Source organism: Cariama cristata, unplaced genomic scaffold (assembly GCF_000690535.1).
Source record: "Cariama cristata isolate BGI_N322 unplaced genomic scaffold, ASM69053v1 scaffold3668, whole genome shotgun sequence".
In the NCBI taxonomy this organism is placed as follows: domain Eukaryota; kingdom Metazoa; phylum Chordata; class Aves; order Cariamiformes; family Cariamidae; genus Cariama; species Cariama cristata.
The window spans coordinates 49,812-62,801 of record NW_009630503.1 but is presented as its reverse complement, the minus strand read 5'-3'; the positions used below and the strand labels follow the sequence as shown (position 1 = coordinate 62,801).

The window sequence follows — 12,990 nt, the reverse complement described above, 5'->3', positions numbered from 1 at the left end:
ACAGCGCTGGCCCGTCGCCCCGCCCCCCCCCCCCCCAAGTTCTTTCATTTTACTTCGTGTGATCATGTTAAATGAAAGTACTTTACATAGGCAGAATACTAGCCTAACTAATTTCTTTGGATATTAGGTAGATTTACAAAGTGTGGGATTATGTTATTCCTCCATCTCTTTTCAAATCTTTGCAGAAATGGAAAAGGAGAAGGTAATTCTAGTTGAAAGGGAAGTTTTGCTTGCAGTATATTTCTTCATACAAACCTTCCTTCATATAAATTATCTCAGCTTGTGTTCTTTACTATGTAGCTATATTTCAGGGGGAGTATAACTGTATTATGAGGAATATCCTCATTTATTCCGTTCCTGTGGTCGCTCTATGCTTCAGGACATGTGTGTCTAGAATTTTGATACTGCCGAAGCGTGCCCTGACTCTGCCCTGTGACTGTGGCTGTGTTCACACTTGTGCTAGATAATTTTTGAAAAAAACTGAGGGAAGAAACACAAGTAAAAGTAACTGTGGAATTTCCAGGAGCCCTGTGCTTTTTGCTATGAGATTGAAGCACTGCTGTCACACCAGCACAATCCGTGCTGTTCATAGGAGCGTTTACAGCTGGTGTATGATATTTGTAAGATACCCACATAGCTGCTGGGCACATTTTTTAACTTTATAAATTACTGATATAATGCAGCAGTTCTGGAGCAATTGGTTGAACTATTTTGACACCTGCTGTCCTGCAAGCAGCATTTTTTACAAATTGCATCAAAAGATGCTGCACTGAATGCTTTCGTGTGAAGGAACAAAGTTAAAAGAACCTAAGGTGTGAAAAATGTGGTGTGGTAGTAGAACAAAGGTATTTTCAAGAGTTTTAAAAAAGTAGATGTTAAGTCAAGCACATCCTTATATAGTCTGTGGTTCTTTAAAACAAAAAAACCCCAACCAAACCCAAAAAACTAGTGTGCAGAATACACTGTAAACATTCGGCTTCTGTGGAAAGATACTGGTGAGTACCTTTTACCTTATCACTACCTTGCGAATACCTTGATTGCTTACATTTTTTTCATGGAGCCTCAGGTGATTTCACATTGACTTATAGTATATATGCTCATATAACAAGAAACAATGTCAGGTCTTGTTATGAATATAATCCAGAAATGTACTGTGATTAGAAGAGGAGGAAAAAAAAATACACTTCCTTCCTAGGGAATAAAAAAAAAAAAAATCTTTACTAAATCATGTTTATAAGTTGGGGGGGGGTTTTTACCTTCCTTTTTTTTTTTTTTCTCATTAGCCTGACATCATGTAACAGAGAACAAGGGAATAGGACACATGTGCATGTTGAACGTAGGACTGCTACTGTTTTGTAATAGAACTGTATTATAATGTTTAGCTATAGCACATGCTGACTTTTTGAAGGTGGCCTTTGGCTGTTGGAAAAAAAAAATTGGCAATTTTCTTGGGTGATTGCTGTGAGCAATTTTACAACCTTTTGTTTAATACCCTTTTTATTGCCAGTGTGCTCTGAACCTAACCCACACTGATGTCTCTATCAAAGAGAATATGTTTTATTCAGCAAAATGAGTAGATAGATGGCTGTGTGTGTCGGCTAGAGGAATAAAAAAGTGACAATCAAGATGCAGAATACACCCAGTATTGCTGTGTATCTGCCAAGTTCCTGCTGGCATGTGAGAATCTCCAAACTCTGTGATTTCCCAGCCTTTGGCCATTGTTATTTGTGGCAGTCTTGGAATCTTTATTTCCAAAAGAGAGATAAGACCCAAGCAAACAGGAGTAATGTAGATAATGATGAAGAGGTAACTTCCTGCTGGAGCAAGATACACAAGTCAGGGCCATGCCTGCTGCTTAACCCTGGTTTCTGTCTGCATAGAACTTCTTCCCATGTGGTAATGAAGCTCAGCAGTACCTGCCACCAAGAGAGAGTTCTCTTGAGAGAATCTAAAATACTGATGGTCATACTTTAACTGCCACACATCCAGTAAAGTCATGGTGGGCTGAGATAATTGTTGTGACATTTCTGTTCATCAAAGTACGTAAGGCAAGCAAAAACGCCCACCGACTTGCATGACTTTGTCGTTGTTCTGTTGGTCAGTTAATTTGGGGCTGTTTTTTAATTAATCAAAATCCTGAAACTTGATGTTTTACAATTCCTGGAGAATTCAGGAAATTTAGATTTTACACAGAGACTCTAATGGAAGTTGGAGGTAGGTAGACCTTTGTCTTTCCAATACAAGTAGAATCTCCTTCCGGAGTCCATAGCAAAATCCAGCTTAAAGCATGATACTGCAGTGCTCCCATCATAAAGTTCTAATGCATCCTGCATTTCCAGTGTGGGCATGTAATAGGGCAGATCCATCCTTTATGGCAGATTACATGTCCCAGTCTCTATTTCCCTGTTTTGTACCTTGTTTCTAGATAGCACTGCCTATCATACACTGAAGAATCACTTCTATGTTGAGAATTCACCTCTGCTGTGGAGTGATTCCTCCTGGACAGACTGGACCCTTAGCTTGTTTCTGACACCTTTCCATGGATCTCGAGCCTTCATTTCAGGTTGAACATGGTTAAAACAGTTTCTGTTCACTAAGCTTTCCCTGCTATCTCTCCTCTTACCCACTGTAGACCCTATTTTCACCTTATCTGTCAGGGCTGTGCCTCAGAGCACTGCTTTCCATCCTAGCCTTTCCCTCCAGCTTCAGTTCTGGACCTTGTCATCCATTTCCTTGAATTCTGCTCCCCACAGTGCTTTGGCCTTGTCTCTATGAAAGCGTGGTTCTGCCATGCACCATGGTGAGGAATCGGGACAGGCAGAGAGAGAATTGTTTCTTGGTATGACTTTCCTGTTGGAAATGATGTGTACAAGTGAGTTAAATCAAATGTGCTTGGTACAGTCCTACACAGATGGGATTAAACTAATATGAGATTATTTAAGATCTCCTTGACATTTCCTCCACCTTTTTCTCCTGCCTGGAATTATCTCCGAGATATTTTGTCTTCTGTGCGTAACAATCGTCTCTTAGGATCAGACGAGAGTATCCTATATAATTGCTTTTCTGCAAGTTCATGAGTTGACAGAAGCTCGTCCATCCAGTTGGTACTGTATGTGATTTATGGTATTGTGGTAGTCTGTATTTAATGCTATGTACTCGTATTAATTCGTGATAATTTTGCATTATATAAAACTAATTGTGGTCTGTTGAGAAAGTGAAGTGCTAGTGCAACTGACACAAAACTCAGCTCCTAGCTTTAGAAGTAGTAGTATAATAAAGTTATGAAGGTCTCGCTTCAAGAGAACTATTTTTATACAAAGCATCTGCCAGAGGTAGCTTCACTGAGTAAAAACCATCCCCTTGAGCTTTGGCGTGGCTGCTGCTGCTATGTAGAACTATTTCTAGATCACTTCAAGTATGCAAAGCATAAAAATGTTAATTAATCCCAGATCCTTGTGTGGTAGGTATGTTTCTAACTCCATCTTGTTAATGAAGGAACCGAGCCAGAGAGGTGAGGTGATTTGGCAAAGGCTATTGTGTACTAAATGAGAAACCAAGCCAATGTTAAAACTCTAGAGCCCTTGGCTTCTAATTAGGGGAAAAAGGTGCCTGTTTGCCATGAAATTCAAATATGTCAGTGCTTGCCCTCACCCCAGACTGAAATGAGAATTAGATATTTGAGAGAGGAGAGCAATCTCATTACAAACTATTGCAGACCATGCCAGCTTAGCAATAAGGGGGATGCTTCATTTTCACATACTCAGTTGGAAAAAAAAACAACATTTAACATTATAAAAACCAGTCTTATATTTCAGCCTGTAGGACAGATCCAAAATGTCTGAATCTGTTTTTCAGCCCTCTGTAGACTGTGAGAAACTGAAGGCTGGGTATTGAGACCGTACCTTTTGAATTTACTGTAAAACCTAAGATTTTACCTGTGACATAAAGGTGCAAAATGATAGTCATCTCTGTGCAAGCTTTGCATTGGCATATGGGTTTTAATGGGTGACTGATAATTCTTTTATCAACTCTTTTGTAATTCACAGTTCATGCTTTTTTTGTTGTTGTTTTTGCAGTAACTTTACAGCATTATCTAGCAACCAAATGTAAGGGTGACAATCTTTACCATTATTTCTCAAAGCTGCTGTTGAATCCAGTGGGATATTTTGTCTGAGAAAGCATGATGAAAAGTCAGGTCATTTAAACAGTCATTTAAAGCATTTAATCCTTTAAAGTTATTTAATTTCACAAAAGATGTGATTTGCAATGAAGAAAGAATATTCTGCCCTGAAGTAGATGAATTACAGAATAATCCAGCTACCCTATGCAGAAGCTGTCATTCAAAGCCAATTATACAGTATTAGCCTTTGCTAGTTTACTACAAAATTGGATGAGAATTTAGAAATTTAATGCCTTTTTTTTTTAATGTAGACGTGGAGACAGTGTGTCATGTTTGTTATTCAAGGCCTTGGCCATTAAAATAATAATTCAGCATTTCAGATTTGGTACTTACAAGTTGGTCTTATAATTAATTGAACAGAAGACTTGGAAATAACAAGACATATTGGTGAAGTCCTGGGACCCAGGCTCGGGAAAGCTGGGTGCCACCAGCTCCTCAGGCTGCCCTGCAACAGAGCTTTGGCCAAGGCACCCCTCACTGGGGCAGCTCTGCGTCTTTGCTTATGAAATGATCAGGACTGTGCTGACCTCTGCTGTCAATGGCCTTTGTGGAACACGGGGTAAAGCTGCAGAGTACGGACTACCAGGTGGTATTAAAAAGATGTGTGGGGCCCCTAATAACCAGTTTGGTTTTAATAGCACCTACAAACTGCCTTGACTGACTGAATATGGAAGAAAGTCTCTTTTTCTAATGAACAAACACATTTTACTATATGAGCTACTACTTATATATCACTTTGTAAAAGCTTGTGGAGAGGCAATTGGTCTCTCTATTCCTTGCAGATCCCAGTGCACTAAAGCTGGGTACAAGTACTGTATACAGCACTGTAATGACCCCTTAAAAAAATACCCAAAGTCCAGTACAGTTTTAATGGCCCCGAGTTAAACTTTTCACTGTAGACTACCTAGTCTTGCTAGTTTCTTTGTCACTTAAGGCTGGTCTTGGTGTGTCTTAGTTTTTCATCCTAAAGTATCTCCAAATACTTCATTTAATGGACTTGTGCGATAAAGGTTGGCCAAAGGACATGCTGAAAAGCAAACTGAGTGAAATTAGTATTTTGGCAAGCCCCCCTCAGGCTGATCTCCAGGCTGCCTACCGTTCTAGCCGTGATCACACTTACTGTCCACAGATGTCCTGGAGAGAAGAGAAAGGTAGTCATTGACATGGCTGCAAATCAATAAAGACTAAACTTCTACACTTTCTGAGAAACACAAGTGAAGAGAATGAGCAGGCTAACCTGCTCAAAAAAGTCTCTTTTGCCTTTTCACTCTTCCTTCACAAAAAGAATCACCAGGATAGCTTAGAGTGACAGTCCTTAGGTCACTAAATACACATGGGTGTTTTGCAGAGAAGTTTTCAAAGTGGAAATAGCATGTGCTAAATTTATTGTAATTTAACTTCGAAGCAGGTATTTGAGTTGATCCACTTTGGTTTGAGTTTTACTGAAAAATATATATGCATTGATTATGTAAAGAAAGCTAGCCCAATAAACAAATGGCCAAACAATCCCTTGTCCCCCCAAACCAGAGAGAAACAGAAATTTTATGTGTGGACAATAATCTTCTATAAGTATTTTATATTCTGTTTGCATTGGTACAGCAGCAGGATACAGCATTATTCCTCAACAGCTATGATGCTGCAAACTGCTCAGGATCTTCTCTACTTCTTGTGGGGTTCCTCACAGAAACTCCTGTGACTCCTATCTAGAACCAATGACACCAATACCATGAGAATTTGGATGAAAAATTGTGAACTATATAGCCCTGACTTAGTCTTTATATACACCAATAAATGAAAAAAAGTCATCCCTGTCCCTTGTATAGCCACAAACAAAGTCCTCAGACTGATCCTACTATGTTACTTTAAGCTCTAACTGTACTTTCAAAAAGGTGGTTTTAAATTTGTAGACAAGTAGAGGAAGTCATATTGTATTTCTTTAGATGGCTTGGTTAAAAGGATCTTATTGCTAGCCTCCTCTAAGGTGAGAGAACATTGTTCCTGCAGAACAATGCAGGAAAATGCAGAGCATCTTCTGACAAACCTACTGCTCTTTACAGCACCTGTTGTTGAGTTTCAGTTGTATTTTGCAAATGTAGGACACATTTTATTTTCAGCAGGGACTTTATTATTAAATTTTGAACTTAACAAATGAACATAGAACAAAGAAAAAAGAATTATTTTGGCACAGGGGAGGAAACAAAGTGGTCTAAACTGCATTTTAATTCCTTGCACTTTATGATACTCAAATGTAATTAGGATTTGTTTGTTTGTTTTCCAGAAACTGTCCTATACAAAGGAAGCAATGGGCAGGTGAGTATCTGTGTGTGCCTTGCATTTTATTCTCTCTGGAGATATCAGCTGCGCTGAGTCATGACATTTTTTTAACCTTTTCTCTCTCTCTGTTGTCAGCTCCTGCACCGATTGGTCATGTGGGTAAGTAGTTTTCTGTTTTTAAAGGCTCCTGATCAGTCCTTTCTCCAGTTCTTGCTGCTGCTGGGGTCGATTTGTGCACTGAAGATGAACAAAATTCACCTTTGTGCAAAAGGGCATAGAGAAAAGTGTAGTGGAGAAATCCTGTTTCTTGCATGTGAACCTCTGTCCTGGCATGCTTGGCATGCTCAAAATATCTCAGCCAATCTGGAGCTTGTACTTTTGCTTAAGTATATCATCACCTTGCTGGCCGTTGGGCACAGATGCAGGCTATTTACCTGAAGAGGTTTAGTGGGGGAAATCTATTTCGGGAAAGAGATGTGTCCATAGTTACTTGTGTTAGTGTTCCGGTTATTCTGCGAACCTTTCCCAAAGGCTTTAAGGTAGTCCTGGTCATCATTACAAAAAGCAAAAAAATTGAATGTTTTTAAAATGCTTTTAAAAAAAACTTTTGAAAGATGTGCTCTAAAAACAATTACAAGGGAATTGGCTACTTGGGCTCCTCACACTTTTAACAAGGCAATAAAAATGAAAACTAATTTGAATTGTGGCTTCGTTTTACCAAAGCAAACCTGAACTTGGCCTGTTATTTTCATTTCTTTTTTTGAACTGAAAGGAAAACCAGCTCAAATAATTATTACTCCATTCCTACTCAGAATTTAATCTAGGCTGTTATTTCTAGGGCAATTCAAACCCAAACAACCTAGTGCTGAACTCATTTGAAAAACTGGTAGGTTCAATTCCCTGCTTCACAGGCCACATAAAACTATGATAAATATGAGTAATTCATTTCCTGGGAAGAGTAATCACTTAACAGGCTTTAAACCCCCCCAACTTCCCAAATTAGGTATCCTTATAATGATTTCATAACCACAACGTTATGTATTAAAATTAATAACATGAGACAATAAGGGCAAAAGTGATTCCTAAGAGATTGGTTTCTCTCTGTCCTGTTGAGCTGAGCACTCCTCTGACAAGAGCACTCCCCAAAGCCTCCAGGTCAACTGGGTAGTGTATGTCTTTCAGAACTTTCTCTGTTGAGAATGCAACGTTGACCAAACTTTTACATGCTTTTCTTTTTAAAGAGAAAATAAATAAAAAAAAATAAATAAAAAATCTTGTCGTTGTAAACTTTGTGGGTCCAATTCTTTCTCATTAGCATCAGCCATTCTCTAGACTGGCTCTTCACATGAATGGAACCACATCTTATTTATCAGAAAATGTGAATTCAGAGATACAGTTATCTCAGTTTGAATGTTGAAGACTGAAAAAATTAATCTTTCTGAAGTTTGAGTTTGAAAACCTACCGTATCCCTCTATGTGATCATTCAGGAAATCTAGTAAATGTAGAGATATATGAGAGGAATTAGAGTCAACACTGATTAATCTAGAGTCACTGCGTGCACTGGGCTAAAGAACCTAACAATGCAAAAAGCCCAACATTTGATTGAAAGGTGGATCAGAGTGATTAATGTTGTATTTGTACAAAAGCCATCTTATCAAGTGCTTTGTGACAGGCATTAAAGGGGCTCCAGCAGACAATTGGCAAACTTTACTCAATTCACTGTGGGACTGTATTACATCTCTCTCAAAAATACACTGCTTTTATCCCAGTATATCTTACTTCTGATTGTTCATAGCTTTAGGATGAGATCTTTGGTTTGGTTTTACTGTATCTTTTTTTTTCTAAAAGTTGTTGTTTGTCTTGTGCTTGGATATGATAGTGTGTTATAGCATCAAGAGAGTGATACAGGACTGAAGCAGTGAGAGAGAAACAGGTAGATTTGCTCTGGATAATGGAACCTCAGGAAGAAATTTATATAAATTATTTTGGCAATATGAAAAAAACCAAACTTACTCTAAGAGCGTTCTGGATGTCTTAGAGCATTCATGGTTTAAGATGTGAAGTTTGTAAGCCAGGGTCATATAAAAACAAAGCCATGATTGGCTGTCATGGGTAGAAGATGTCTCATCTAACTTCAGGCATCTTCCATCAAGAGGAGTGAGTGAGCCATCTCAGTATTGCAAGGAGCTATCGTTATTATTTCCTGCAAAAATACCCTAGACCTCCCAGCACACATCAGAATAAAATTAAGACCTTTTTAAAATGTTCTGTAAGAAGTCAGAGGAAGTACCCAACCCAGGATCACCTCCCGTCCCGCAGGCACAGTGTAGGAAATCTAGTGTCAAGTTCCTCCTGCAGAGAAGGAGATGTGAGTGTGGTTCTGCTCTTTCGTGGGCAGTGCTGTCCTCGCCTCCTGACCCACGTGTGCAGGGAGAGGCTGGTCCGGTGCCGGGCAATGCTGTGATTGGAATGTGGCTGTCTTGCCACCCAACTGTGCCATCTGTGTCAGAATGGAGAAGTGTCCTGGTCTTATGTCTCAAGGGATGGTAGGACTATGCTGAAGCACCAGCTTTGGATATCTAGATGAGATGTTCAGGTGAGGCTCCCACATTGCCAGGGAAGGACAGGCTTTTCCAGAGGATGTCTCAAAGCAGGGGTGCTCTGACTTGTCCTCTGGTGAACTCCAGTTTCTCTGATGAATGTGCAGCAGCAGTCATTTCAGTTTGGAGGCCTAGCACTAAGCATATTTCTCAGTCAGTTTTCCCACTGATAAGAACATAGAAGATTTTGCAGTAGGTTCATTTTCTAGAGCATAGCCCAGGCACAAGTTTTTATGAGCTTTGACCAGTTGTTTTTTCGCTGTGAAACAATTGTTTCTGTGAAATGATTTCTTAATTTGGGACTGATCTGCAACGGAAGACAGGCCCTTGATATCTGTTGATCATTTTAACTGCGCTACCTTTCTAGATTAAAGCAAAACTGTGCTGAAAGCTATAAACAGCTGTAGAATTGAAGCTGTGACTTTAAATTATTTAACACATCTCATATAATTCTACCTAGATGTCAATACAGTGTCTCTGTCTAGCTGGGAAAAAGCTGGTGTCAGCTAGTTAAATGCTAGGATAGTTTTAGTGTAGCCGGCAGAAAGGTGGCTTGTACTTGTGTAATTTACTTCCCAGAATAACTCGCAATCCGGCATTACTGACAATTACGTAACAGCAGGATGAAAGTTTGCTCCCGTAAGGCTGGTGCACGCATTCACGTAGGTTCAAGGCTCAGCTAGCCTGGCCTTTTAAGGAACTGAGGGATTAAACTGAGTACCACTGAGGAGAAAACCTCAAAGGAAAAGTAATATATGGGACATAGTCCAGATGTATATAGAGCAGCCCAGTGGACATTGTAGAGTTTTGCCCCAGTTGGAAGTGTGGAAGCGTTACATCAGCTAAAGACTTTTAATGATTGCTTTATTCATTAAGCCATTGGGGCTTTGCATAATGAATTTTACTCTCTTAATTTTGGAGTATGTCTCGTGACAATAGGACAGTCATTTTGTTTAATTCCTGGGGGGTCAAAAGCCAGATCTTGAGAATCAACTGAAGGCGAAGGAGTAAAACAACATTGCCTCAGTAGAAAACTAGAGCTTTTATGTCATAGCCTTGCTTGAGCATTTTATACACAATAACATACTGAAGAAAAGATGGGGAGTAGGGGATAGTGGAAAAGGATGAATATAATGTACTACTTTTCAAATTCTGAAGAAGTGGCTGTTAATGTCAAATGAAATAAATAGAAGCATGTGTCCTTTCTGACTGGTACTTGCTGATTCTGGCCTCACTGAAATTAGTCACGATAAATCATGTCCGGACCTCCTTTGTTCCCTCTGTGTTCTCTGCTTTTGAAATACATTGGCAAATTTAGGATCTATATCTCATCAGTGGTGGCAGCAATGGTTGATGTTGTATCAACTCAAATTTTGTACTGTTTATCTAAATGTCCTTCATGAAAGAAAGAGTTTGTCTTCCATGCTGGGATCATTTCAACAGTTCAGCAGCTCTGCCTGCAGTGAAATAGAAACATACCTGAGCTCCTTTACTGTCTGCATGTGGACTTGGCAACGATACTGCTCATTTCAGAAATTTTTCAGCATCTGCACGGCTTTGCCCCATGTGAAGAGTTCCACACTGCTCTTCTTCAGTTGTGTATTTTCATTTGTGCTCCCTGCTGCCAGGTGGCAAATATGAAAGGTTTGTCCTGCTTTAATTAAAACCAAAAGAGGTCAAAATTCGAGAACTACCTAAATGAAGATGAAGATACATGCAAGTACAATTTAAAAGGAAAAGAATCTGAGTACAAGACTCAGTCTTGCATCTGTACCTGCATAAAAATACTTCTGAAATTGCATGCATACTTAGTTCAAGGATGTGGGATTAAAATATTTAAAAAGGAGAAAATCAGACCATGAAATGGTTTTCCCTTCTTTATGCACTATGAGCATTGAAATAATACTGTTTAAGAAAAATAAATGCTTGACATAGCAAATCAGACTTTAGGACATTCAAACTGATAAACAATGATATCAGTCCTAGATAAACTGATAGATGTCCAAGAACGGGTAGTACAAATCTGAAGATGTTGCCTTCTTCAACCACAGAGTTGAGTTTGTGTTAAATTGAGGAGTAATGTAGAGAAAAATGTAAATAATACCTTTATAAAATTTCATAGGGGAGTGAAATGGTATCGCCAATGCCCCATTTGACAGGTCCAGAGTGGTACTTCTCCTTAACAACACAGTATGGCTCTACATGAAGAACTTGTTTATGCTCTACAGTTGCCTATGAGTCAGTAGGACTCTGTATATGGTTTGGTGGACTGGAACCTATCGAGTCTTTTCCTGGCATGACTGATGTCACACAGAAGTATGTACCATGGGGTTTGAAAAAGGACAATATAGGCTGTATTTGTGAGCTGTGTTTGCTGTATTAATATGTATAGGCTGTCCATAAGCACTGTTTGCTTCAGATCAACTTCTGTGGCCCTTATGGGTCTTGTCTTACACCTGCCTAGATCCTGGTGTCTAACAGAGCTGTGCGATCTGAAACCAGTGGTTTCTACCAAGGAAATACAGTGCAATGTTGTTCATTCTGCTGCTTAGATATCTGCTTGTGTATATTCCTTCCTGCCTCTCCATACATACGTGTATGTTTTTGTATTTTGCTTACTGCTCAGCCAAGGTGGTCCAGGGCATCACTCATGCAGGTAGGACAATAGAAATTACATTTCATATGTATATCTCTCATTCACAATAAGCTCTTGCTGGAATATATTCCCTCCACCTGGAGTGGCTTGCCTGTGTAGGTATAGTTAAAAATAAAGCCTGAGCCCTGGATTAATCGTGGGGCAAAAAAAAAAATCTCTTATATTTTAAATGGTGTGACTGATGGAGAATTTGAATCCTTTACCTTGAAGAGCAGTGGGTTCAGGCAAATCAGTATATGCTTCGTCATGTGAGTTGAGTGACTTCCTTAGAGATACTGGTACTATTGCTGCTTTTTTAGGAGATTAATAAAGTGGGCATTTGAAAAATTAAAATGTTAAGGGGAAGTAGAAGGCAAAAAGAAATGGATGCAAAAACAAAGCAGACCTCACTGTTCTAGTAAAGCAATGAAAAAACGTCGTGTATAAAGTGAAGTTAATCATAGCACAGTTTCTTAAAACAGTATTTTTATCCTCCTGAGAAAAAGTGGTAACTGTTAATTTGACCAAATTTGATACTTGACTGGTCTTGCTTGGTTAGATTGATTAGATAACTGGATGTTATCTAATCAAACTAGATTAAATAACTAGATGTTATTTAAGCCCTTGGCTTTTAATTTTCAGCCAGCTGTGACCCAGAATTTTGTCAGAAGATTGGTTAGCTCTTGGGGGCTTGTATTTAAAAGCCCCTCAGTGCTAGTAAGAGTATATTACCCGGCCTTGACAAAAAGCATGGCCTGCTGCTGCTCAAGGTGATGGGTTTGCTATGCTGTAAATGAGTGGCCTTATTCTCACCTTGCTCTTCAGCACTCTCATGGTTGCCCCATGGCCTGGTTTGGTCTGTGGTTGCCAGTACTTGGCTAACCTGGTACCTAAGTTGACGTTACTAACCACAGCACCCTGTTGGAGAGCTGCTGCTCGTTTGAGTCGGTAACTGAGAGAGTCCTCTGGGACCTTTGAAACTTGGAGAATTTTATTTTGATACATCTATAACCAGTCATCTAATCTAGAAGTAGTACTCTACTCTAGAAAGCTAATTCTAGGCTTTTCTATTTGTAAACTGCTCCTCTTTTGAAAGTGTGATTTAAACCATAGCATTCTCTCTGGTTTTTCTTGTTAACTTCGGGGATTTTTCCGTTAAAAACTCAAGCAGATTAGTTAAAATTGATCTTGTGGATACACTGGCAAACAGAACTGTACTGCGTGTGGGTGCCCAGGCACTGGCAGCAGGGGCTGCAGGGCGGCCCCCGTGAGGGGAAGGCGGGGCCGCACCCACCCGGGA

At 39.5% G+C, this 12,990-nt stretch overlaps 1 protein-coding gene across 1 annotated transcript in view; it reads left to right on the top strand.

The window, feature by feature from the left end:
- IMPG2 (interphotoreceptor matrix proteoglycan 2) overlaps positions 1 to 12,990 on the top strand; it is a 56,989-nt gene that overhangs the window by 16,146 nt on the left and 27,853 nt on the right. The window contains exons 4-5 of the mRNA XM_009705556.1: positions 6,459 to 6,490; positions 6,590 to 6,613. Coding sequence (XP_009703858.1) covers positions 6,459 to 6,490; positions 6,590 to 6,613 — 56 coding nt within the window. The remainder of the gene's footprint in view (positions 1 to 6,458; positions 6,491 to 6,589; positions 6,614 to 12,990) is intronic.